General features: G+C 40.6%; 2 protein-coding genes across 2 annotated transcripts; one reads left to right on the top strand and one right to left on the bottom strand.

Moving 5' to 3' along the window:
• The first annotated feature begins 348 nt into the window (after positions 1 to 348).
• On the top strand, positions 349 to 23,656 carry GLS2 (glutaminase 2). The gene is made up of 18 exons (XM_007428265.3): positions 349 to 642; positions 3,707 to 3,806; positions 5,957 to 6,078; positions 7,119 to 7,248; positions 8,427 to 8,506; positions 9,394 to 9,557; positions 11,112 to 11,170; positions 12,116 to 12,148; positions 12,720 to 12,778; positions 12,977 to 13,043; positions 13,201 to 13,251; positions 13,841 to 14,017; positions 15,154 to 15,285; positions 17,653 to 17,745; positions 18,842 to 18,903; positions 19,027 to 19,103; positions 20,296 to 20,359; positions 21,427 to 23,656. Exons 1-18 carry the CDS (start codon positions 440 to 442, stop codon positions 21,581 to 21,583), a joined length of 1,830 nt encoding a protein of 609 aa, XP_007428327.1. The 5' UTR covers positions 349 to 439; the 3' UTR covers positions 21,584 to 23,656.
• On the bottom strand, positions 23,656 to 27,647 carry SPRYD4 (SPRY domain containing 4). The gene is made up of 2 exons (XM_007428264.4): positions 27,519 to 27,647; positions 23,656 to 25,118 (listed from the first exon to the last, which is right to left on the bottom strand). Exons 1-2 carry the CDS (start codon positions 27,619 to 27,621, stop codon positions 24,571 to 24,573), a joined length of 651 nt encoding a protein of 216 aa, XP_007428326.2. The 5' UTR covers positions 27,622 to 27,647; the 3' UTR covers positions 23,656 to 24,570.

The following is a 27,647-nucleotide window of genomic DNA, read 5'->3' as shown; positions in this document are numbered from 1 at the left end:
CTTTAATACAAGGCGCCCCCCTAACACTTCCGGGGAGAACTGCGTTAGTGCTCTCCGTCAGAAATAGGGAACAGAGAACGAGTTGAAGATGCCTGTACCATATATTCCCTCGTCACTGATAGAGGCACTACCTGAAGAACCCCAAGGAGCATTGTCTGCATCTTCCTACCCTACCTTTGGCGAAACCAGTTAGACCACACAAAGACCCTTCCTCCCGCCATTCCTCATTGGCTTTATATAGTTCCTTATAATTGAAGTTTTGCTGATTGGCTGGAGCCCCTCCTCGCTCCTCCCTCCCCCTTTGGAAACCACCGGCCTGATGTTTTTCTTTTAAAGGGCCAGGAGGCCGCGGGGGCGGCAGCGGCGTCCTTCCTCCGCGCCTTCCAGCAGCTTCAAGGTGCGCTCCTGTTCTGGGGACCTGAACGCACCGGCTGCGGCCATGGGCGCTCTCCGGATCGTGACGGGACTGCTGCAGCCTCGGGAGATCCGGTGCCACTGGAGAAGAGGGTCGTCGGGGCACGGTTTGGAGCTGGTCCTTCCCGCGGGTTTGGGTAGAGCCCGCTACTCCGCTGAAGGGAGGGAGGCGGTGATGAACGGCCGTCACCAGCAGCCGCAGCCGCCTCAGCAGCGCCTCACCGACCAGTAAGGGAGGCGTGGGCTATCGCTTGTCGCGCTGCAGTTTGGGGAGGTTAAACTGGGGTGCCTCTGGCCATTCCCAATGGCGAAATGTGTAAGATCGCTTGAATCCCAACCCCTGGCACCGTTCAGGCTCCTTCTGGAGTGCAGCCCCTTGCTTGCACTAGTGAACTTTCTCCGTGTGATAGATCCAGGGGTGCGAGCCCAGACTTTTTTCACATTGGCACCCAGGGTCAAATACTGCTTTCCTGCTACTCCAGCTTTATTTATTTGTTCAGTCACATCTTACGTTAGTAAATGAAATAGAGAGCCAAAGGAGGTGGGGTTGAAAAGGAAAACTTGCCCAGAGCAGAGGATCAGCCTTTGGATTATTATTTTTTCTTCATTCATTGATTCTTTTTCTTTTTTTGCTGCACCTAAAGCTTCACATTGCCTGCGCATCCCCACTCAGAGAGTTTTCTATCAGTCCAAGACACAAAAGAAATATTAATGTTTCAGACATGGAAGTCAGTGTCCCTGTCTTTCAGTTGGTGCCTGTTGATTTTTGGCGTTTTCACGTTCTGTGTTGTTTTGCACTTATAGCCGGTGACACTTTTGGAGACGTGCTAAGCATCTTCACTCCCGCCAGTCTGAGGGGCAAGATCTGAGGCTGTTCCCAGCAGAAATGCTGGCTGCCATAGAAACATCCCCTCAGCAGCAGAATTGCATTTGATCCAAAATGCAAGTATGGAAAAGGAAAAACAAACTGAGCCTTGGTGCTACTTTCCGATCTAAAATATATTTGACATGGTTAATACTTTGCGGAAATTTTTTCCAGGGAATAAAATCTCCACTAAATGATGGTGATTATGTTTCTGTAAGACGCATGAGCTGATCATAATTTGACATTGTAGATCAGAACATAGAAATACATGTTTTATTTTTGAGTGCATTTTTCTAACATTCAAATAGCATTTGTAGTTGTTGGGAAATATTGGGGTTTTTTTACATAATACTTCATTTGCCACTTGTCGTACAAGGCTACTATTCTTGATATTTTAATTTTGTTTTCCTTTTTACGTATTTGATGTGCAATTCAACATGCAGGTATGTGGATGTGTTTTGATTAGTGTCCATGTTATTAATATTACAGTGGCATGCTCCTTTCCTTTCTAGAGCCCAGAGCATTTCTGAAAATCATTTTAAATATGTGTGCTTTTTAATTTTAAAGTTATTTATCTAGAAATTCCTCTAGATTCATTTTACAGTAAATGTTTTCAGACCTCTTGCAATTTCAGATATGTGACATTAAAATAGTTATAAATTTCAATATTCAGTTTGAGTAGAATTCTGACACCATAACAAAATAAATAAGGGAGAATTTTCTTTTACCTTTGATCAGTAAGGTGAGACATAACTCAAGTAAATAATAAAATAATAACAGGAGCATAATGAATTATTATCCATGGTACAATTTATATCTCATCTTTATATCTGTAAGGCATAATTAGTAAAGCCTTATGTTCTTCTTTTCCCCAATTCTTGCATATTTTTGTATATTAAATAAGATGCTGGAAATGAATGTGTTCCACAGTTATAGATAATGGTCAAATTAATGATACCAAGCACTTGCCAGAAATAAATTAATAAAGATGGAGGGATATAGAAAGATACCTAGACAATGGGCCACATCATTTGGTACCAAAGAATTATTAGAACATGAATTTGAATGGGGTATAATGGATTTTTCAGGAATAAAAAGATACAGGGATACTTCTGAATCCACTTTTATGACTAAAAAGCAAAAGCCAATTTAGAGTTTTGTAGGTAGACGTCAAGCTCCCTGGGGCTGGCAGACTCAGGAAACAAAAACCACTTGGATTTTCTGAAATATCTTTATTACTTGCATGGCAATATGACAGAAATTTAAAAGCCCAGCACAGTAATTCTTCTGCACAACTTATATCTAGTGCAGGGTTTCTCAATCTTGGCAACTTGAAGACGTGTGGACTTCAACTCCCCAGAATTCCCCAGCCAGCATATGGGAGTTGCAGTCTACACATCTTCAAGTTGCCAAGGTTGAGAAATCCTGATCTAGTGTAATTAAGGCAGTTACTCTTTCTAACGCTTCCCCGGGATTCAAGAATCTCTTCTGTACCAGCCCTCTTTCCTCCCTTAACTGTCTTGCTGCCTCCTCTGTGTTCCCATGGCCCATCACAGTAGAGAGGATGGAAGCTAAATCCCCAGCATTATTCCCAGCCTTACACAGAGAATCCTGATTATGAGGCATTTCAGTATTTGGAATGGCATAGAATCACGGAATGCCTGAGTCAGAAGGGTCCTGATCAATAGTCACATAGTTCAACTCCTGCTCAGTGCAGGAATCCTCTAAACCAGGAGCCCCCAAGCTCTTCAGCTCATCCACCCCTTCATGAAGTTTCAGATTGTTCATCAAGCCCCAAACATTTATTATATGAAAATAATAAATACTACTTTAACAATACTACAAATAATAATAGCAACAACAACAACAACAACTGATCCCTTGGATAGTCCCATCAATCCTTGGGGGTCAATATTGGCCACTTTGGAGAACGTGTTCTAAACCGTCTCTATCCAACTCCAGTGAGGGGAAATCCACTTTTCCTGTTGTCTGAGTACTGAGAAGCAGAACTGTGGGAGCTAATGAAGAGAATAAATTGAGTGTGGAATTAGGTTTTCCTGTGGGGAAAATGTTTCCTGTCTCTCTTGGTAGCATGGCTTTAATTTGCCCATATTCTTTTCTTTCAGGAGATACTTCTCTTCCCAGAAATTAATTAATTTTTATATATAGGAGCAGGGAGACCTACAGTAGTCCTCCTTTAAGCATGGAAGCTGGCTGGGTGACTTTGGTCCAGTCACATTTTCTAAGCCCTACACTGGGAAACTGAAAAACATCTATCGAATTGCACTGGACCAGCATGGTAGATTATGGTCTATAACCTTCAATGAAGAGGCCTACATCCTACTGTGGGATGATGATGATGATGATGATGATGATGATGATGATGATGATGATGATGATGGATATGTGACTCCTGTCTCTCTTCAGGGACTTGTCAGTGAATGGGATGTTGCCACGTCTGAGTGATCTGCTCTTCTACACAATAGCCGAAGGACAGGAATGCATCTCTGTTCATAAATTTACCACTGTAAGATATGCTCTAAAGGATGGCTAGGATTGTTTGGGCGGGAATGTTGTCTTACCATCCTCATTTCTAATACAACTGAATATTTTCAGTGCAAATTTCCCTCTAAATTGGATGGGAACTTATAACTCCATTACCCTCCATTCTAACCAATGGATATGTTTTTCTTTGTACATTGCTAGTCCCATTTACATACATGCAGACACACTCTGCTCCTCACAGTTGTGTGATTGCATTATATGATTGATAATGGTTTTAAATCAGCGATTTTGGTAAGTATATGACAGTGTTGTCCAAACTTGGCCACTTTAAGATGAGTGAACTTCCACTCCCAGGATTCCCCCCAGCATGGCTGGCTGGGGAATTCTGGGAGTTGAAGTCCACTCATCTTAAAGTGGCCAAGTTTGGACAACACTGGTATATGAGAATGTTAAAGTTCTGTTTACTAGACAAGCAGAACAAATACACTGGACATAAGATAATCAGTGTTATATACAGAATTCCTGTGAGGGGCAAAATACATCTTCTGAGAAGTTTCCAATGCAGCATTCATTATGTTCTCCAGAGATGATTAAACAAAAGAGTTTGGTCACTGCTTCTTTTTTCCCCCCTAAAAGGCAGAACAAAATTAATACAAAAATTTACCCTTCATAACAGATATGTTCCCAATGTACTATGTATTGTGCCCAAGCACAGAAGTATCTTGTGGGAAGCCGTGTTCAAGGGACTTGTTTAAAATGATTTAAAACAGGTCTATCAAATGGCTTAAAATGTTTTTATGTTCCATTTCTAGGTTTATAAAGCGAGATTATTCTTCAGCAATTTATTGCAGACAGATGGAAAACCTCTAAGCTAGCATTGTAAAAACTTGCATTATTTATACAATGCCTATCATATAAACTGTCTAGATTTTGTACAGTTATTTTGAAAATAATAGTGTACATTTAAAAGAAATCAATAAGTGTGACAATCTGAAGATAAAATAGAAATGCAGATGTGAAGGCTAACGTGATTAACTTCCAGTTTTTAAAAAAATCACACAAGTAGTAAAACAAATGGCAGTGTATAATTGAACTTAAACTAGCAAAGTTTTAAGAGGCCAGGGAGAATACCACTTCCCTGTCTTAACCCCTCCAGAGCAGATATTGTAGATTCTAGTGTCTGGAAACAACGCCTGGGCATGGTGCCATGAATTCACTCTGTCAGAGTCTTTAGAGGCAACTTGTTGCTGAACTACAGCTCCCAAGTGCCCCAGCCAGTGTGGTCAGTGCTGAGGGATATTGGGAGTTGCTCCCTATCACTGATTTATATTGTGGCAAAAGGATGGGCCTTTTCCATTTTCAGTGCTTGCAGACAATGCTTCCAGGCAAAATATACTGTTTCCATCTTCTCCTAGTTTACAGATTTTGGAAGGGAGTGATATAAATAGCAGTTTATGAAGATGCCTAGAAAACCTACCCCAAAGAAGTTTGCACACAATGAAACCCTAACCTGAACCTTTGAGGCTTCACCTAAACCTAAATTTTATATAAAATTGGCCACAGCTGGTAGGCCTTTTCATGTGATGAAGTGGGTAGGGCCGAGGGTGGTATGCAGCTCAAAGTGACTGGGCATTCCAGTCCATTAGGAAATAAAATATATCTCATAATTTGAAATGATAGAGCATCCAGTATGGCATCAGACACTCAGAGAAGGCCTTTTTGACATGAATTGTTGGAAGACTGGGGGCATCATTTGCGAAGAGCCTTGTCTGTGATGCTACTGTCAAAATTGCTACCCCGTAGGAAAGAAGGATTAGAATGACATTTGCTATTCTAATGCCTATAGAAATAGAGTAACTGTGGGTATTGTTTTATCTATAATACAATGTTATGCTACTTCACTGTCATGCTTAACATTTCTGGGCAATATCCATAATTTTTCATTGAAGACTCCAACTTCCTCTTAGCACAATTAGAGATAGATGCATACACTCCCCAAGAAACAGTATGTGGAAGTTCCACACACGCATGTGAGAGCATATGCGTGCATGTACCAAATTTTAATTAAGAACTCGCCCTTCGTACCAATGTGTTCTAAAGTACTGGGTACTGCATCCAGTTGTAGCAACCTAATCTTGCTGTATGTTCATCCGTGACTTGTTCTTAATTCAGGCCTTACAACGCACTGGCCTTTGGACCTCAGATCCACGTCTTCGTGACTGCATGAATCTGATGCGGACAGCGACCCAAGGAGCTAGCAGTGGAGGAATGCTGAGCCGAGAACTTTTTCGGAGGTAGGAATTACATAGAAATGTCCCTGGTGGTGTTGTGGCTGGCCCTTTGCAACTGGAACCCTGATCCTAATGTTTGTTTAACAAAGCATATCAGCTTCTGCAGGCAAATTCAGTCTCTCTGTTGGTCATGTTGCACACAAATTTTGCTCTCTACCTACCACGTCCCTTTTACAGAATTCCTTCTGTAGTCATATTTTCACATCTCCTGTTTGCATCTCTTCCCACTTGATTGTATCTTCTTCCCCTCAGCCCAGCACAATTTTTCATAGCATAAAAACATGAGAGCTGCCTTGGTTAGGCAATATACATGCTAGAGTAGTTAAATTTGCATGTTCAGGAATAGCAAATATGTAATTAATAGGGGTAGCTTGAGAATGTTAAAAGAAATGTCCAACCATTTTGAAAAACCTCCAGTTTTTATTTGGATGTGGTGAATTCCTACTCCTTTCCTAACTTCTGGTTTAAGGGTGGCTGCATTCAAACAACATACTAAGTTTTAATGTGGTATTTTTCACTTGGGCTCTCTGTTGGGTGAACCCAACCAGTGAAGTTTTGTAAATCATGACATAGTCCATTGTGTGAACCCAGCCAATTGTGGCTTAGCCAACAAACTACAACTAAGCAAACCATCGCACAGTGCAATTCAACCAATATATGGGAAAGGAAGGTAGATTTTGTGTCTTCTTTTTGCTCTGGATTTCATATGTGGCAGCTAGAAATTGTAGGAGGTTATCCAAAAAAGAATTATAGAGGAAGATAGGAGAGGTGATAAATTAGTTAGCATTTAAAAGCTGGAAGCAAGCTTTTAAGTTGGCTAACTTGTTAGATATAGATGTTCAAAGTGCAAGAAAAGAGAAAACATGCTTTTGAGTTGCTTGGTTGATATTGTCAAATCAGCTGGTTTTCAAGGCAAAGAAGCAAGAAGATAAAATAGACATTGCAATTTTCATGTCTGCTTGCATCTGTCTGTCAGACATCCTACTTTCTTCCATTATGAATGCAGCACCATTCAATATTTCATCTATTATTTTGGCTTTCAGGTGTGTGAGCAGCAATATAGTTCTCTTGACCCAGGCTTTCCGAAAGAAATTTGTCATCCCTGACTTCCAGGAGTTTACAACTCATGTGGAGCAAATCTTTGACCGCACCAAAAGACTTCGGGAGGGCAAGGTAAAAAGATCTGACTGCACACAGCAGAGGGTAAATAATATAATTCCTCTGTCATCCTGGAAAAAAAAAATCTGTACAGAAAGTACTCCAGTGCTCGGGTAGAATATGGAAGTGGTGGGTAAGGAGGTAGGGAGGTTGGCTGGCTGGCCTTTGAATTAAGGAGAGAGGTTGTCTTATTTAACCTGTGTGGGAAGAGGAAACATGAATATCTCCCCTTAAGTACCCTTAACCCTTACTAAAATCCCTCTAAAACAGGCCAAAAAAAATTCAGCGTCATCACTTCTTGCGACATCACCACCCACTAGAGAGCTTTCAGTGGCTCTCCAAAAAGTTGAAAGTCTGAATGCTAGCCCCAGTTGTTAAGAAATTGCCCACCTGTTGCTTTAAGCTATTGTTTCCAATCTTGGCCACTTCCAAATGTATGGACTTAAAATTCTGGGAATTCTCGGCAATGGCTGTGCAGGTTCAGGAACTTGGCATGTTTAAAATCCATACATCTGGAAGTAATCAAGGTTGGGAAACATCTCTGTATGCTATATCATAATTTGTTTGGCATAGGCCCATATAGGAGACACCAGTTGGTAAACCAGTTTATTTTTTGTTATACGCAAAAAAAAGAATAAAATGAAACAGTACCCCCCCAGAACAAGCCCACAGTGCATACATCTCTTATTTGCTGAACAAACCTAATCTGAAATATGTATTTGTTATACAATTAAATTAAAGAACGGGTGGGTGTTTTACCTAACATTAGAAAAAAATGGGAAAATAAGATAGCATGTGGACACCTGCTGAAAGAATGCTTGCTCAAATATAGAATAGGAGGTTTGCTCTTTAAACTACCAGTTGAGATTTGATATTCTCCCAGATAGCTTTGTAAATTTTACAGAATGTTAACACCCAGGCACTAATGCTCCCCTTGCTATTTTATATCATAATAAAATAAAACTATAAATCTATGTGGCAGTCTAGATTTCTTCCTCTGCAGGTGGCTTTGTTCATTAACACACTCATGCAGGTTACTTCTCCGAATTCCAGTTTAATCCCACCGTCTCACTGGTGTAGGACAGAGACCAAGGGAAACTTCTTCTACTGCCCTCAGACGGGCCGCAAATGGTTAATGGCTGTCCCCTAGGGCTCGCCCCACATCTGAACAAATTCTCTTTCCTTTTATATAGGTAGCAAATTACATCCCACAGATGGCCAAGTGTAATCCAGACATCTGGGGTGTATCTCTCTGCACGGTGGACGGACAACGGTGCGTACTAGGAACTTGGATGCAAAAAAGGGAATATGTTATGGGATAGGAAAACTAAAGAGCGTGCCAGAGACATTCTGCTTGATTCTGCTGAGTGCGTGTTCAGTATTGGGAGCAGGCCACAGCGCTGGACTCCAGGCCAAGGCTCTGTGCTGTGCAGAGCAGAAATGGCCAGGAAATTTTATTCAGCATGAAGAGCCCCTTTTGGTTTGTGGTCCAGTTAGATGGGGATGGGATTGTAATAGTCCTGGGCAGGAGTGGGGGAGTCTGCTTGGTTTGGGCTTATGGTATTGTAAGCCCAGCCATTGTGGCTGCTTCAGCAATCACAGTTTATCAAATGATAGCTTTATGTGATCCAGTCTTTGGCATGAACTACTCAGGCATACACTCCTGCCTACCTCTTCATCACTATGCTAGTGTTGGCCTTTCAGACAGAAGGGATGATCAAAGGAGGGAAAAGTGGGTGCTCCCAATATTTTGTGATTGGCCAGGTTGTGGTGGCACACGAGAACACCTTTTCAGTCTTCCACATCTACCTTTGGCTCCTCAAATGTTGGAGACTCTGAATTATGGACTCCACTGTGCCCTTAAGTGTCTCATACTGGAGACCTCGGAGACTGACTGAAGTTCAAAGGTCATGCAAATCCTTCACATGCAAGAATCCCTTGGTTTAATTTTTGGCAGCCCCTGTCAGAAATTCTGAAGAGTCTCTGAAGAGTCAATTGGGAGTATAAAACCAGAAGAACAAGTGGTCCAGCTCTGTATAAGACAGTTTCCAATGTTTTGGGAACTGCATTCCAACCTTTGCCCAAATGTCAGGTCACCATGTCATTTGTCATTGGGTTACAGAAGGGGTGGCATTATTTCTCTCCCCCCATCTCCCCTAGGCATTCCATGGGCCACACCAAGACTCCCTTCTGCCTGCAGTCATGCGTCAAGCCCTTAAAATATGCGGTTGCTGTCAGTGAACTGGGCACTGAGAGAGTCCATCAGTATGTCGGCAAAGAGCCCAGTGGGCTGCGTTACGACAAACTCTCTCTCAACGAAGAAGGTGAGTAGTGGAGAGGGGGGATAGGAGACCAAGGTTTAAATCTTTGCACACCCAGCTGTAAAACAGGTGCTGTCCTTTGTCAGCCCCTTCAAGACACTTAAAACCATACTGTGCGAATGAGACCATTCCAGCTGCATTGGAAACAGATATACCTCCAGCCAGTGTCTGAGCCAGGATGCAACTTCTCTTGAGTGACAAACCAAGGTTCGCTGTTGTGTAATGCATATGAAATACTTGTTTTAACCTTCCAGGATGGTAACAGTGTACAAGCACTGGTGCATTGAAAGATGGTATGGAAATCTCCTTTTTCCCTATTAATATCCCCATGGAAAGTAAGAAGGAGAGCTTTTCTCTGAATCTTCGTCTGTCCCATTAAGACTTTTCCTCTTTCAATACCCTTTAAATTCCTTCCAAAATTGAGGCAGATCTTCCCACAGAAACATGCATGATTGCAAGGGAGGAATGAGAACTGCTTACCAACATCATTTTTCTGTGTGTCTGATCATTCAGTAGATGTTTTACAGTCCATTATCTTTAGTTCACTGGTCCTATTTTTTTTTTATTGTGGCTTGGGAAATTCATATATTAAATGAATGGTACTTAACGAGCCTGTGAAAAAGTATGCATCCTTCATTAAAGTAATTGTGGGGTTTTTTTTCCTTCAGTAAAGCCTTCATAATTTGAAATAAAGCCATGGCATATGGAGACAATGATTTATGGTCACATGAAAAGTGAAAACGGTAGTTTATATTATACTGTTAGCAAGGCTATATCCGTCTTCCCCAACTCAGAGCTCCTGCAGATCAGTGGCTTCTATAGTTTCTAAAATGCTGGGTGAGAATTTTGAGAATTGTGGTTCCATCACAGACCTCTTGGTTGGGAGTGTCCTTTTCTTATTTTCTTTTTGTTACTTAAAATTAAGATGAATCCCATAAACTGTGTAAGATCTCCGCAAAATCATTGGTTTTGCTGCCATCATAACACCCTGATCAGGTTTAGAAATTCTCTTTTTCTTGTCTTAGATTTATAAGGCTGCCAAATTAGAAAAACTCCAGGCAGCTTTATTTCTTTATTTCTGAGGTGACATGACTAAAAGGAACATGGGAGAAGATACGGGACAGCCCAGTTACTTGGTTAAGTTCAAAACAAAGAAATGAATGGACGTTCATTAAATAACTTTAAATGGTTCATAAACAAGTTAACTTGATTCTATGGTGTAGTTATAGCCAGTCAATACTTGCTTATCCTGGAACTAGAATCCTAACCCTGTCTCTCTGACTGATGGAGGTTTTCCAGGGCTAAAACTCTCAGCCTCCCTCAGATTTGTCCATCCACCTACACTCCCAAATCCATCATTCCTCAGTTCCCTCCCTTCTAGAATGTAAAGAGAAAGGAGGTGCTCTGTCTGGCCATGCTTTGATTGGCAGTTCCATCTCCCAACCAACACAGATTCCACCATACTGGGAAGGCCAGCGAGTTAGAGAAACCTTAACTGAGGAAGAAGAGGGTGCAGAACTCAAAGGGTCCTGTTTTAATCAATTCCTTTGTATTCAGGGATTCCACACAACCCTATGGTGAATGCAGGGGCCATTGTAGTCAGCTCTCTTATCAAGGTAAGGTTTCTTCTACTACAGAACTGGTATCAGACATGGGCTGGAGTCACCCAACACTGGATGGTATAATATAGCTGGATAGTATAATACAGTTCAGATTAAGGACAGCCTCTGGACTCACTGCACAAATCACTGTAATGTGGTTTGTTTGGTTTTGGCTTAGCTTGTAGCTTGAACCCAGTAGCTACTGTGTTTGGTAAACGATGATTTATGACTTAGTATTCTGTGTGAGTAACCCCCACTAGTGCATAAGGGGCAGTGCATAAAATGCAAAGTCTATGTTGCAATGCATGTTTCATCACCCCTATTCCCCCCACTCCACTCCCTGGAGCTACCTACAAATAATTTTTTGGAAGCTGTGCTCCTTGTTTCCAAGTCAGAAACAACATTTGGGCTATTCTGTAAGGATCAGCTTTGATGTCCTCTGACAAAGATGAATTCTGGTTCCGATTTGTGTTCAGGGTGTGGGATTACAGAGAATTTTGGTTTGTTTGCTGCATTCCAGTCATGGCTGCTATTGCCAACAGGCCATAATATGCCATTGCTACAATGATCTTCCCATATGGTTTTCTTCCTTAGTCAGGCTTGCAGTTCTCCTGCTCTTTCATTCTTGGCCCAAGTTGTTTCACATGGCAGAGGTATATGGAGCTGGAGCCTCTTATCTACTCAAAATTCTCTCAAAGATAAATATTCCTCCATTCTTCTGTCCTACATAAGGTTGAAGTTCTACACAAGATTTAATGGCTATTCTATCCATTTCAAGACCTGATCTGGGATCCCAGTAGTCGTCTTAATTAGAATGTTTAGAATACATTGCTGAACTTATAATGTAGTTCTAAACTTTCTAACAACTTCAATATCCTGGATGGCTACATTTGTCAAGATTTATCTGTTTCTCAGAATCCATCTGATTCTTTTCTCTCTGTTTTTTTTCCTCTTCATCAGATGGGCTGCAATAAAGCAGAGAAGTTTGACTATGTGAGTGTGACCTTCTCTTCTCTGCTGGAAAATTCCATGGTGCCCTTTCTCAGGGTTGAGAGATTGGGTTGGAGAAGAAATTGATCCTCTGGCAACACTGGCTGATCAAACCATTTATCTTGCAATGCAATCCTGACATTTGATTTAGTCTTTTGTTTCAAGATCCCTTAGAAAATTTAGTGATGAAGGGTGAGAAACTTTCAGGATGCAAGGGCAAGCTTTCTAAATGGCAAAGTGACAAGCAGTATATCTGATAGATTCAATTAGGACAAGGATGGGAAACTGTGGCCTGCAGGGGCATTCAGTCCTCCAGCATCCCTTTCGCAATCTCAGGGCATACCTGAAATGGGTAACTTTTGTAACTTGCTTCTTTTTTCTTATTTTTATTTTTTGAGGGGTGGGTGATAAGGGACAAAATGGTGCTAAATTGTAGCATGGAATTAAAAATACTGTCATTAGGCATACAAATAAACGACTGGCAAGAGAAAAAGAAAGATGGGTTAAGGGAAGACTGGAAAGAGCTGGATCATAAAGAGATCCCTTCCAGATGCAGCTTTTGTTTCTGTTCTAGGTGGTGGATTACTTGAAGATGATGGCTGGAAATGAATATGTGGGATTCAGCAATACCACGTAAGGCACATGCATGTGTACATGTGTTTGTGTGTGTGTGTGTGTGCATGGAGAGCCACTGCTACTCCCATAAGAGGAGCTAATGGGTTTGCTCTTAGAGCACCTAACAGCATGTCAGGTTTCATTTGAATGATAGTTCTCCAAACGTGGACATTCAGAGGTGGGGAGGAATGAGGATTTGTACATGCCTCTTTACAGGTTTCAGTCGGAGAAAGAAACAGGAGATCGGAATTATGCCATTGGCTACTATCTCAAAGACAAAAAGGTAATGAGAGGGAAGGTGGGAGAGAAACCCTGGGCTTTCTAGCAGACCAGGATCAGTGCAATCTCGTTTGGTGAATGAAAGAAACCTCCCACACTGGGAAAGATCCACTTTGCCAAGGTCTGACACAACTTTATTTTCTTTGGTCCCGACTTGGCAGTGCTTTCCACGTGGTGTGGACATGATGGCAGCTCTTGACTTGTACTTCCAGGTAAGTTGCATTTTGAACTGCAGCTGGGCTGGAGATTTGGGTCCAAAGCAATCCTTTTGAGTTTGAGAGGGTTGGACCCAGGGAAATAATCCATTTCAGGATTAATAATCTTTTTTTTTTTTTAAGTAAATATTACAGGACTGGATTGGAGTTTGGTGCCTTGTTGCATTTTTTAAAAATTCCTCTAGATTAGTATCTCCCAGGCCAGTGTCTACAAGATGCATTATGCTATAATCTCCATCATCCCCAGCTAGCAGATCCTTGGGCCTGACAGTTTAGGTTTATGCATATGGCAGGCATCAGGTCAAAGAGGTTGATTCTGGATATTTAGCCAGCACCCTATTCTTTGTTCCTGCATATGCTACTCTTCCACCTGAAGAGAGACCTTCAGACAGGCAGAATTCACATATGCAATCCTTAGTTTTTCAAAAAATATTGTATCAGGTGCTTTCTCTGTTTAAATCAGCTCTGCGTATAGATCCTGAATTTCCACTCCAAGCAGAGGTTAGGAGCCATTTCTAGGTTTCTTACTACCATGTTATTATAATTAATTTCTCTTTTTGAAACACTTTTCCCGCCGCTTACGCAGTTGTGCTCTGTCGAAGTGACTTGTGAGTCTGGCAGTGTCATGGCAGCCACGCTTGCCAATGGTGGTATCTGCCCTATCACAGGCGAGTGTGTCCTCAGCGATGAAGCCATCCGCAACACCCTTAGCCTCATGCACTCTTGTGGCATGTACGACTTCTCAGGGCAGTTTGCCTTCCATGTAAGTTTCTGCTCTGTTTTGGGTGGGTTGGAAGGAGAAATAAATAGTAGTCAGCATCCAGAAAGGGGGTAGGACAGCTGATATCAGTGGGAACTCTCTTCCAAAGGACTGTTGAAATGGTCAGATGAATCAGGTGCTACTGAGGATCACATGAGCAAAGGAATACTGTATCTCTGAACAGGAAATGGAGCAGAATCAACACTTTTGCAAGCTCATATACTATGCTGGGGCCTATGCCTTGGGCTAAGCCATGGCTTGCTTCATTTAATACATTTAAATTGCCTGGGTTCAAATGACATAGTCAACTAAAACCAAATAAGCTACATTATAGTATGAGGTGTGAACCAGATCTAGGCAGCCTGTACCAGCTGCCTCACTTTACAATTTGGCTGACACAGATATTCAAGATAAGCAGGAAATGGTTCAGTTTTGTCTGGAGAGGCTTACGTTCATGCTGGAGACTTGGGGTCAGAGGAAAACATTTTTGCTGTAAAGGCCTGAGGCTTAAGATGCTGTAGGATACCTCTTGGCTTGTGTATTACAAGTGCTGATCTCAGCCCATGTTCTGACAGTTTCATGCTGGCATTCTCTGGCAAAATATAGGGCACTTCTCAGATTTATGCAATACAGTCCCCTCTCTTGGGTACTTGTCTCTGAAAGATAAGTAGCATCTGTCCACTCTCCTCAGTCATCTCCTAAGACCTGGCATAATGCTTTGCAAAAGAGGGACAACCAGAAATGCACCATCCTTAAAAATAGAAATATGTGTAGTAGATCAGAATTGTGGTTACTTATATACAGATCCACTCCTGCTTTCAGAAATGCTTCTCTCTAGTGCTATTTTCCTGCTCCATCTGCATGGCAATAGCCACCAGTTTCGTTTTCCCAGCCCAGCCCAGCATGAAATGTAATTTTGCACTAGGCAAAGCCTAATTTACACCTGCAAAGAGGTTCCAGAATTAATCGTACAACTGGAACATACTACAAATTGGGCATCTTTTTGCCTTTTGCAGGGATCCACTTTATTGCTTTTCTGCAGTTATACTTGGTTTAACACTGAATAGGAGGAAAGGTTTTGAGATACTTAAAATGTGACTCATTGTACTCTTTATGTAATCTCTCGTCCTCACTTCCAGGTTGGTCTTCCTGCCAAATCTGCGGTCTCTGGGGCCATCCTGCTAGTAGTGCCCAACGTTATGGGAGTGATGTGCCTGTCACCCCCTCTGGATAAAGCTGGCAACAGCACAAGAGGAATTGGGTTTTGTCAGGCAAGTTTTATAAAACTATATAAACCATAGGACGAGCCATTTTAAAAGAGCCTGTGAGTGCCATGGTGTGGACTGGTGACACAGCTGGGTGGATTTTGTGCAAACCGCTCTCCCAGTCTCCATTTCTTATGAGTAACACTATAATCAAGATAGAAATGGAAAAGCCCTCTCCACATTATAGGAAGGTTAATCTGAAAAAAATGACATAATCGATATATTTGTGGCATTATTTACATATTTTATGTCATAACCATGAAAACATACCATAATTAACATCTAGAAGAAAGTACAAATATGTTTACCATGAAGCACTTTATGAGTGTACAGTTTTCAGACTCAGACATCTGGAGGGAAGATAGGAAGAGCTGAGGTCCCAAGCTTTTTGTATGCCAAATCTCCATCAAACTACTTGTTTCTCCCTTGTGGGAGATCCAAATGTATTTTGTGTTTAATTCTTAGAAAGAATTGATTATATTGGTGTTGGTAATCAAGGTGGTGTTGATTCTTAGAAACTACATAATAGACCTTTTCCAGGATAATCTCTCCCCAATTTGGCCCTTCAGTTCTTCCAATGATGCACCCATCCCTACTGAAATTGAATCCATCAACCTTGCTACTGGTTGTCTTTTCTTTTCTTCCACTTTTCCCAGCATCTTGGATTTCTCAAGGGAACTAAGTCTTTGCATAACATATCCAAAATATAAGTTGAGCCTCAGATGAGAACTCTGGATTGATTTGTTCTGTGATCCATTTGTTTGTTTTCTTGGCTATCCATAGTATTCTCAGAAGTCCTCTCCAACACCAAAGTTTGAAAGTGTCAATATTCTTTCTATCCTGCTTCTTCAAAGTCTGACTTTTGCTTCCATACTGTCACAGGGAAAACAATTTCCTGCATGATTCTGATCTTTTTAGGTATAGACACATTGTGGCATCTGAATATCTTTCCCAAGGCTTTAATTTCTATCCTACCAAATGCTAGTCTGTAGTTTATTTCTTGATTGCTGGCTCCTTTACAGTTGATTGTAAATCCTAAAAGGCAGAAGCTATCTATCTCCAGTCACTGTGAACGTTGGTTGCTTTACTTATTAATAGCGTATTCTTCTTTATACTGTACTTAATCCAATTTTTTCCTCATGCTCCTTGACTTTCTTCACTAGAGTTCTAGATCATTTGCATTTTCAGCTGTCAGAGTAGTGTCATCGACTTAGTGCAGGTTAGTGAGGTTTCTTCTTCCAATTTTAAAACCGCTCTTGTCTTTTTCCAATCCAGCCTCCCTCATTGTATATTCAGCATATAGGGTGAATATGTAGAAGAGAGTCTACAACCTTGTTTCATTTCTTTATCAACCTGGAGTCTGTTTTACCACGTTCTGTCTGGACTGAGGCTTTCTGTCCTGTATATAAGTTTCACATGAGGATAGTGAGATGATTTAGGATTCTGTTTTCCTAATGACATTCCACAGGTTGCCATAGTCAATAGTATAAAAAGCCTTTCTGTAATCAATGAAGCACATATTGACTTCTTTCTGATATTATTTGGATTTTTAGATTCTCCAGCATTTCTCAGCAGTATTGCCTCTTGATTCTCAGCTTTTTTCTAAAATGAACTTGAACATCTGGCATTTCCCTTTCCACAAGGGGCTCTAATCTGCATTGGATGATCCTGAGCATTATTTTGCTAGCATGTGAAGTTAAGGATACTGTGCAATAGTTTGCACATTTTGTTAAGTCTTCTTTCTTTGGTATTACTATTGGAAGACTGACCTCTTCCAATCCGTTGGCTAGGGTCTCATTCTTCAGATCTGCTGGCATAGTTTGGTTAGAACCTTTACTGATTGCTCTTCCATTGTTTGCCATATTTCTGTAGCTATTTCATCAATTCCTACAGTCTTTGGACTTGGTAATGACCAGAGTGTTGATCTAACTTCATCTTCTAGTACTAGAGGTTCTTGTAAGTAGGGAATATCTACTAAGGCAATGGTTCTTAAACTGTTTGACTCAATTACTCCTTTTCCTGGTCTCAAATGTCATTACCCTCATACACACAACCCCTCCCTCGACTGTCGTTTTACAAAAGCATTTTGGCAGCGGGAGTTCCAAATTGGAACATCAAGTCACTAACAAGCAAATACAAATTGTTTAATTACTCCCAAGATATGTCCAAATTAGCCTCTTGGAGGTAAATACCCCCAGTTTAAGAACCACTTTTCTGTGGTATCTTGAATGTTGATATCTCTACTGTATAAAATTTTGATATACTCCTTCCATCTTTGAATCAATTACTAGGAAGCATTACAGGGTCCATGTTATGACTTTCCATTTGTGTCCCATTTTTATTCTTCTTGCTTTTTGACTATCATTTCTCCAGGAATTGGTGTCTCTCTTCAATTTCCATAACTATGACAACTTGCTACACTGTACCCGCAAGATGGACCCACGCCGTGAAGGAGATGAAGTTAGGGTAAGAAACAAAAGGTCCTCATGATGGAAAGATTTAAGTGGAGGAAGATGGAAGAGATACTCAAAGGACTTAGAGGGATAGAATAGCAGAAGCAGGTGAATAGCCCAGGGCTTAGGAGGCATAAAAGAGAGAGGAGATTTTATCAAGAAACTGGTGGACCTGAAATCCTAGAGAGCACAGAATAAAGGTTGCCAACTAAGAAAAGGGAGGCACTCAATTCAGGACTGTACAGTAGTTGGAAATAAGGGACATCTTTGCCTGCTTGGTGTCAAGAATGTATTCATGCATTCAATAGTCACCCACTCTTGTACAGATTTGGGGGGCTACAATAATTAAATATGGAAATTAAAAAGAACAAACATATCATGCCTGGTAATAACAATCTAACACAAGATAAACAAGACAGTCTCAGCTAACAACATATCCCAATATTAATTTTTATCTAAAATATTTATAGACTGCCCTCTGTCCAAAGGATCTTATGGCACATTGCTGTCTACTCAGTCTGTTGGAAAAACAGCTACAGGTCTCTGTGCACAGCAGTAAAATTCAGGAAGTTTAAGAGGGACAGTAACCCAGCCAACTGTGGCTCTTGACACCAGAAAGGTGTTCTTCTCAACCTGTGAATGGTTGCCTCCCCCCAGTCCAGATCAGAAGTAGTTTTTCTGTGGTCTCTGGAAAATTAGAGTACAATCTGCTCTGGATGCCAACTATAGCTCTAATTTGCCACCTTTGTTGTGTTCTTACTGCTACAAATAGGCTGGAGAAGTGGGTGCGCAGGGATGCCTTTCCATCCTCAATTCATCAGTTCATCAGTCCCAACAGTTCATCAGTCAATGGTGTACAGAGGGACTGTGAGGAAACAACTCAGAAACCAGCACTGCCTGAAACTATCAAGATGTACAAACATGTCTTTCTTCATTCTAGCCAGTTAGAGGCTTATTTTATCTATATTCTAACCCAGTTGTAGAAGATTTTGCCTAGGGGTATATATTTGCAGTATTTCATTATGAGAGTTTTTAAAAGCCTCCAGAATCATGAAAACTAATCATTGTAAACCAAATATGTTGAATAGACTTCATTTCATATTTTTCAGAACAAGACTGTTGTGAATCTGCTGTTTGCTGCCCACAGTGGAGATATCTCTGCTCTTCGGAGGTATGACCGTACTCATCTAGGGAAAGATGGTGCTGGAGAGAGATTTCCAAGAAATGGCATTCAGAAGCAAATCTGAATTTTCCTCCCATGACATTTGACCCTGTCCTCTTGGCTTCCTTCTAGATTTGCTCTGTCAGCTATGGACATGGAACAGAAAGACTATGATTCCCGCACGGCCTTGCATGTTGCTGCAGCTGAAGGTATCATGCCCAGGATGTAAATGTGCCATGGTTTCTAGGCACCTGCTCTAAATCCACATTTGCACGTGCAGGCTTGCACAGTTTAAACACCTACCAACCTTTCTGCGATTGGTGTCTCACTGGGGTTCATCTCTAACAAAAAGTGGGGGGTTGTGAAGGGAAGGCAATGCTGTCATTCATAAGTTCAATATAATATTGCTCCATCGCTATTACCCAGTGTGCTCTTTAAGACTATAAGCCATCTTAAAAAGCAAAGAGTATTGGATCTGGGGGAAGGAGACTGTTTTATGAAAAGTATCAGTAAAAGGTGAAAAGTATCTAGTACAAGGTGAAAACCAGACTGTCACTGAGGGTTAGGGTTAGGGTTTGGGAATTTCCCCACATTTAGATCTCTCTAAAAATGCAAAGCAATTTCAGGTGTAAGAGGAAATTCTGTATGCTGCCAAGCATTTATTATGCAATTGCTTTGCCTCAAGCAGATGTCATAATCTCCATTGGTATCCCTTCCATGTTTTTTCCTACTACCAAACAAAACAACAAAGAAAGAAAAAATAAAATAATTGTTCAGTGCCATTTGACTGGGACTCCTAGAAGCTCAACACTTACACCTCCAACTGCAAATTGTACCCAGATTTGCAAAGATTTCTATTAAGCAAGTTTAAATGCTGTAATATTTCTGTCTCCAGGCTGGAGAAATTTTCCCAGACATCGATATATTAAAAGGGAGTTTTCTTTTAAAAAGTTTTAAAAGTAAAGGTTTAATAAATCATGCTATCCTCCAAAATAAAAAAACTCACTTTTACAGCAAGCATGGGACCTCTAATTGCACAATCGCAATTTCCCCAAAACACATTTCCCAAAAGATGGTATAAGCATGCTGGAAAAAAAATGTATTGGAATAACTCTTGATTTGTCAATTCTCCTGGGTTGTGTTGGTGAACACCAACAGATTATTTGGAAATCTGCATCCTGTAGTGGGAGGTTACATAGCTGAACCACAATCATGTTCCTGAAATGGCTACTTTGAGGAAGTGACTTGCTTGGTAATCACCTTTCTTCAGTCCTGCTCCTTGAAGAACTTTTAGACTAGGTTACATGTAGCATGATTTGTTGGGAATGGTTCAAAAATTCATCTTTGGGAATGGGCAGGAAGAGCCTCTTTTTGAACTGCTCGCTTTATGATTCTCCACAGGACATCTGGAGGTTGTGAAGTTTCTGATGGAAGCCTGCAGAGTCAATCCTTTTGTCAAGGACAGGTGAGGAACAAATGGGCTGATCTTGCTTTGTACTTACAGAATTATAAAATCCTAGACCCACTTCTCCCTGTCTAAGCTAAAGACAGGGACCTTATTTTGGCATAAGGAACTGTTTCCAGCAGCAGCTGCCTCTAATATACTTCCCCTCTCTCTGCCTAGTACTCCCTGATCAAGTCAGTATCTTGATACCTGTTACTCAAGAGGTTTGAGTACTCATAACCTGTTTTAGGGCCAGTTGGCCTCTGCTGGAATAGAACTGTAGACAAAATAAAGTTTGGTCTGATCCAGCATGACTTTTGTGACATCCGTGCATACCTAAAGGCCTCAACTATAATTTAGTTTCTCTCTCTCCTTTACTTGTGAGAAAAGGATGCATTACAGTTGGTGATCTGGAGTAGAGAAAAGATAGGTTCATATAATGCTAAACATAGTGTATTTTATTTCAGTTTAATATGCTTCGTAAATACAGAGTGTTGGGCAGCCTCTATATTCTTCCCTGGAATATCAGGAATTGCCCTAACAGTACAAAAGCTGTCAGATGAGTTGCCCCAATAAAGTTTTCCATAACTTTGGGGAAATGCTATCACCTGACAGATCATGCTTTTTGGAGAAAGATTTTCATCAAATCAGATTGCTTAGGGAGAAGTTACACTCTCCTAGTGCATGCAATATGATTTGATGCCCCAGAAACACATAGCCCTCCTTGTTTCATAGACCCCTTTCTCTAGTAACATTTATAACATAGTAATTTGAGGAGCCCATATAAATTGTCCTAGTTTTAAGCCAATAGGGATCATTGATCCACCACTACTTACTTTTGATCTGCTTATTTGAGAAAGTGGCAGTTCAAGCTTTCAGTTGCTCCTCATCACCTAGAACAGTCTTCTCCATCCTGGCATCTTCAGCATATGCTGGGAATGCAGTTCCCAGAACTCTTAATTACTATGGCCTTTAGCTAGAAATGTTAAGAGCTGTAGCCTCAACACATTGGAGAGCATCAGGTTGAGAAAAGCTGCTCTTGGCAGACAGCAGCTATACACATCTTCATAAAGTTGCCTTTTCTGCAGGTGGGGTAACATTCCCTTGGATGATGCCATCCAGTTTCATCACCTGGAAGTGGTGAAGTTGCTCAAGGATTATCAAGAAAACTACATATTGGGGTCCAGACAGGCCAAGGAAGCAGCTGAGGACCTCTCCAAGGAGAATTTGGAAAGTATGGTGTGAGAATGGTAGTTTCCACGTTTGCTTTATTTTCTCTGTTTTTACTAGTTGATTGTTCTCACTTCTGAAAGGAGTGTAACAGTAAACATGCTACTGCTAAGGACTTGAAGAAGAGAGACATGGAAAGAGAGAACTACATTCTCCTCATTCTAAGCTCCTCCATCCTGTTGAGCAAGGTGGAGTTGTATTTTTCCGTAACAGTCTTGTACAAGAGACTCCCTGGTGAACTCTGTATGAAAGCTCAGTACTCCCCTTTGACAGCACAAGTAAACTTGATAAAATCTCCAGAAACTGAGTTAATAACTTTTGGTGAGAGACTAATTTTAGCTGCAGAAAAGGTTCATGGGGTCACGAAGAGTCGGACATGACTTAACGACTGAACAACAACAAAAAACCATTTTGGGTTGCCTGACAATCCAAGCAGCTATTACTAAAAAGGCTGAAAGCATTTAAGCAAAAAGGATTCTTCAATTCCTTAAATTTTCTAACTGAACGAAGCCCCCACAATGAATATTTTCATTTTCTCCACTATGAATCGATCCTCTCCCATGTCCAACCATTCCCCCAACAGGTACTTGAGCAAGAAGGGAAAACATACTTGTCTCTGCTGGTTTCAACAAATTCTGTCTTTTGCCTGCCCCCACCTTCAAAAATAGTCAACCATTCCTGCTATTACAGGATACACTCCCCCTCCTACACCCACACCATCTGGGAAGGCTGCAGGGCAATCTCTTGATAATACAGCTACGCCACTGGAGGGTGTGGCGATACAACTGTTGCTTTCCAGGGAGTTGGTTTTTAAGGTGCAGTAGCTGATGGCCAAATTAGAGATTTAGTGCATCTGTTTTGCTTCTTGTTTCCATAAAAACTGCATGTTGTCAAATCTGGGTTGTGTGATTTGGTAGAATGTTGGGGGCTACAAAAAGGGAATGCAGTCTATGCATTTCCCAATTCTGTTTCATTTGTTAGAAACTATACAATGTATTCTGTACCTGGGAGAAAAACTTTTCAGTATGACACGGTACAATTTCTTTTAGTTTAGTGTTCTCGTTGTGGCATCTAAAAAGTGAATTACTGTGAGGTAAGGAGCATGCAGCAAAAAGATACATGCTTACCTCAAGCAATTCTTGGCATGTTTGTTAAGAGAGAATAAATTGGTGAAGATGTTAACACTTTTAAATCTAGAAGGCTTGGATAATAAACCTCGCTCTAGCTTTCCAAGAAGGTCCAAGGGCTTAAGAAGGAAGTCAACTTGAGATGGCTAAGTAACAAGTAGTAGGGAGTTTCAATCTCTTCAGTGTTTGAAATGCTGAAGGTGTCACGTGCAGTCACAACATGACTGCTGTGATACCTGCAGCCACTCACAAACATCCATTTTCAGAAAGCCAAACTCAAGAGACTAAAAGTAATTTACACAAGCAACAGAATGGAAAGCGAAAATGGGGAAATAGCTTTCAAACATGTATTTATTCCTTTGCTCTCTCATATTGAGGGCCACTACCTCAAACTCTTTTGTTCTCACTCCAATCATTCATTTCTCTCCTCCTCCCCTAAAAATTAAATTAATCATAGGTATGGGAAAAGATACTGTCAGGACTGTTGATAACTCTGGGTCCTTACCACCAGATGTAGAAAACTACTGCTTAATCCTAAGCCTATGTATTGTCACTTGAAATAAGTCCACTTGAATTCCAGAGGGATAATCTGTGTAATCGCAATGGCCTTCTAGCATGGGGGAAGATGTTCTGTCAGCTGCTGAAATGGCACTGCCATTTTTCTTGCCCCTCTCCTTTCAGCAGCTATTCTACTGCTCCAGTAAGAACCACTCAGAGACACTGTAGAGTGGCAAAGAAATACCAGTCATAAACCAGTCGCCATGGAACAGGAAAAACTGAAACCTTGAAGGAGTATAATGCTACTGCTTCACCACTTGCACTTCACCACTGCTGCCAGACTGACACTTCTGCAGGGCTGGTAGGCTAGTTTGTCCATCTAGACTTTTTAAGTGCTGCATACATTTTTTATCAGAAGATTTCCAAATGGTGAATATTTTCAATCAAAAGTCCAGATAAAAATTTGTTTTAGATGCATTTATTTTTACTGATTACAATATTATCAACACAGCATACAGGACTGCTCTTACTACATCCAGCACCCATAAAAAGAAAACACTGCTTAAATATTTGTTGACCTCAGCTAATTTTTACTATGGTGATTGTAATCAACTGTGTCATTATCATTCCTTTACCGTGGTTGAACATATGTATCAGCAGATGTACATTGGGTTGACTCTTGTTCCTTCAATCAAAGTAGGACAGGATGATCTTGGGCTTGTATTAATAAATTAATTCCTATAACACTGATTTGTGCACAGTAATGTTTATGAATTCAGGAGAGTTGGATTTCCGCTGTTCATGAGATGCCATCCACTTAGATCCAAGCTAACTTGTTCTCCCACCACACCTGTAGGAGGCAATAGTTCCTTTGTGTTACAGATCACTGTTCTTATCGAAATGGAAGTGTCCTTCAGATATCTGAAAGCTTGAGCAAATGCTTCTAATGGGAAAAGGAAATCTTTACATAATTAAAAGGTATGAGATAAGGTACCAAATGGGGCATCTGATCATATAGACAATAGCTGCTTAAAAACAGCTTGTTTTTTCAAGCAAACATAAGTAAATCTTTTCCTGACAAACCAAAGTGCCAGAGCAAGATAAATGTGCCACAGGTAAAGGTTGGCAAATTTCACTCACAAAAGGCAAGGAAACAGAGGTCTAAGAGCATTGATCCATTGCTGAGTCAAAACTTACATTGTTGTAAAGTGAAATATATTTCAATCTGCTAGGAAGAAATATGTTATTTCCTAAAGGGAGATTGGATCGGGCAATGAAAACCTCTGGATTCTAATATGGCAATCATATTTGGGGGGAACTTGCTTTTTTGAGTAAAAAAATCCAATCCCAGTAAGTATCACCACTCTTAAATAGAGTTCAACTTTGGTTGAGCTTCTCCGGTATATCCAGGCCTGAGTGGGTTAGCAATTCACCATCCCAAAGGGCAAAGGCAGGTACCACAGGACCTTGGAACTCTGGAGACATATTGTGGATTAACTTGTGTTGTTGTATATCTACCAAACTAAATCTTTGGTGGTCATAGTCCAAGAATAGGCCCACTCTTTCTGGTTGGCCAATGTTAGTGATTGGAGTGGTTTCATTAGCAAACATGGCATTCCAGCAGCGATTACCATAGGCAAAGACCCAGGAGTGGTCATCCATTCCAATGCAGACTTCCCGGGAGATGTCCACATCTGCCACCCCAATGCGGAACTGTTGAGATCGTTTCACAGTCACTTCCCAGTAATGGCAGCCCCTGGAGATGGCGGTGTCACCCAAAACTACAGCCCAGTCTCTGAAGCGTTCAGGGTTTTGGGGAACTCTGGTGGGGTCAATCCCCAGCATGCGATAGAGGACACCGGTGTCCTTTTTGAACAAATCCAAGCTGCTGTGGGCTGTTTTCTCATCTAATTTGAAACTGATCTCTGCAATAAGAAAAATATGTATAAGGACCAAACTTCTGCCTTACCTTTATATGTGACTCTTTGTCCAGATGACTAGTAAACAATTTACCAATTCCTGTTGACAGTGGCACATTTCTACTAATCATTTAATAGTGTAATATTTTGCCTAACCAGTCTTCCTAATCTGGTATCCTCCAGATATTCTGAGAACTCCCTGAATTCCCAACTAGCACAGCCAAAGGCCAAGAGTCCTAAGAGTTGCAATTTAAACTATCTGGAAGGTATGAGACCAGGAAAGTTGCAATAGATGATGATTACTTTTAGTAAATGCATCTCTTTCATCCAATTAAATATATTTAGTTGAATAAGTTAAACATATCAATTTACATACAGTTATAGTTCAAAAATATTTTTCCTTAACATTATGCATCTGCCCTTTATAACTAGAATTATTTTAGAAAAGGCTTGCTATAATATGTACGTGCATAATCCACATTTTTAAAGATTTCATAGTTAAAATTATTCCAAATATTATTCCAAATATTGCCAACTAAATGGCAATACATTTATAAAATAGCAAGCTTTATCAGGAGCCTACATCTTCTGTAGGGTTGATTCCTACAAGTGCCACAATTGTTAATATGCTAAGTTGGAGGGAATGCAGTATTTTGGAAGGGAACGCCCATCTGTGCCATATTGAAAATCTTACATACATACATGCATGCATACAACTTGGATATTACCCAACTCTCAACAACTCTGGGCAGCTCACAACAATCCAACAAATGGAATGGATAGCAGAGAAGCATAATCTATGAAAATGCAGCACTATTGAGAAGCTATGGCAGGACATTCATTATCTGATAACAAACATTTAATATTTTAAAAGATTTATGGCTATATCTCACTGGAAGTTGGAAACTCTGCAGTAAAATATAAGTAAATAAGTTCACCTTCTAATTTGTCACTAAATAAAGCATTTTATTTAATAAATCAATTTATATGGCCACCTATCTTACGGATGCAATTTTGGGTGGTTCACAACACATTACAAACAATAAAAGAGAACAATATCAATAGAACATTAAAAAATTACAGTACAGTAGTTGCCAAGAATAACCCCAAAACATTCAGGAAGACTAGGACAACTCATGGACCATCTAACATTCTGACCCGCATGCCCTGGAGCACATCCAGTTCTTCAATGCTTTACGAAGAGCTGGTCAGATCAGGGCCAATCTAATCTTGGGGGTGTGGGGGTGATGGTGTTCCAGAAGGCAGAATACTTTATTTGTAATCATTACTTTTCCATGTCAGCGTATATAAGGGTGGAAGATTTTTCATTATGGACAAGTACCCAGATGTTGGCAGAACAATAGTGCAGAACACTGTAAGTGGCCACCTGCTTCCAGGGCAGTTTTTGAAGGATATCCACTATATGCTAATTGGGAATAGATGTGTCAGTTGCTACTGATTCTAATACTCTTTCTAGGTAAAAATGCTACTCAAAGCAATGAGCAAGTTTTCAAAAATACAGTGGAGCAAAAATATAAACAAACGAACCACTGGTAAAAAAGCAAAACCAGAGAAAAATTAAATTGCCCACCAAATAAGTTTCTAATGCATCTGACTGTGTAATGAATTATGTGAGAATAGAAATCTGTCAGCACAAAAAAGAGTTTAGCATTAGAAAGTTTTAAAAAACATATTTTAACATAAAACATAACATATTTTAACATAAACATATTTTTAACATATTTAAGTATCTCTCCCCACCCCCGTTTATTGCATAAATTTAGTTAAAATGCTTTGATATTCATACAACCTCTCTAAGCAAGCTTACTTGAAAACAATCTCTGTGAAACTTAAGACGTTTATGAGCAAGTTCAATTCACGCTGCGAATTTCTACATTCACTTGAAAAATGCACATTTTCTCCATGCTAGAAAAAGCCGCGCTCTTTTCCTTTTCTGCCTGTTTAATCCTGGAGCTCTGCCAATAATCCCGCTACTAAAAGAAGTAAACTGATAATCACCTCAACAAAAAGTACTGTTGGATCAGATCCTTTAATCTCCAAAAGATATTAGGTTTATAACAGAACGGATCCCACTAACAGAAAAACTTCCATGCATCCTCATCTTAAATCCTGCATGTAACTTTAACAGGAGCGTGACTGAAAATTCAACCTAGAAAACGGCTTTTCCTTTGATGGAGACTGAAGAGATTTTTACTAATGAATTTCTACAGGTCCCGCGCCTGTGAAAGGCACAGAAGCACCTTAAACGAGTAAGTCGGGGAGTGCCAGACAGACGGCCAAAGTCTTGCATGAATGAAAGAAAACCCTGGGAGTGTTGGCTGCAGTAGCAGCTGCTCACTGCGACGGGCTAGCTTTTATCTTAATGCAAAGGACAAAAGTTTCTACCTCTCCGGAACATCTGGCCCATCAGGCGGTATCCGACGGTGCATAAGCCCCAGCCCTGACCTCTCATGCCTTTCATGATGGGCGCCGCCATCTTGAAATTCATAGGTCACGTGAAGCCGACGGTCTGAA

The sequence above is a fragment of the Python bivittatus genome, unplaced genomic scaffold (assembly GCF_059951505.1).
Source record: "Python bivittatus isolate LINGU-HERP-01145 unplaced genomic scaffold, Pbiv_v1 ctg000220_np1212, whole genome shotgun sequence".
Classification (NCBI taxonomy): Eukaryota; Metazoa; Chordata; class Lepidosauria; order Squamata; family Pythonidae; genus Python; species Python bivittatus.
Note: the sequence above shows the minus strand (reverse complement) of the source record. Positions and strands in the feature narration are given on the sequence as shown.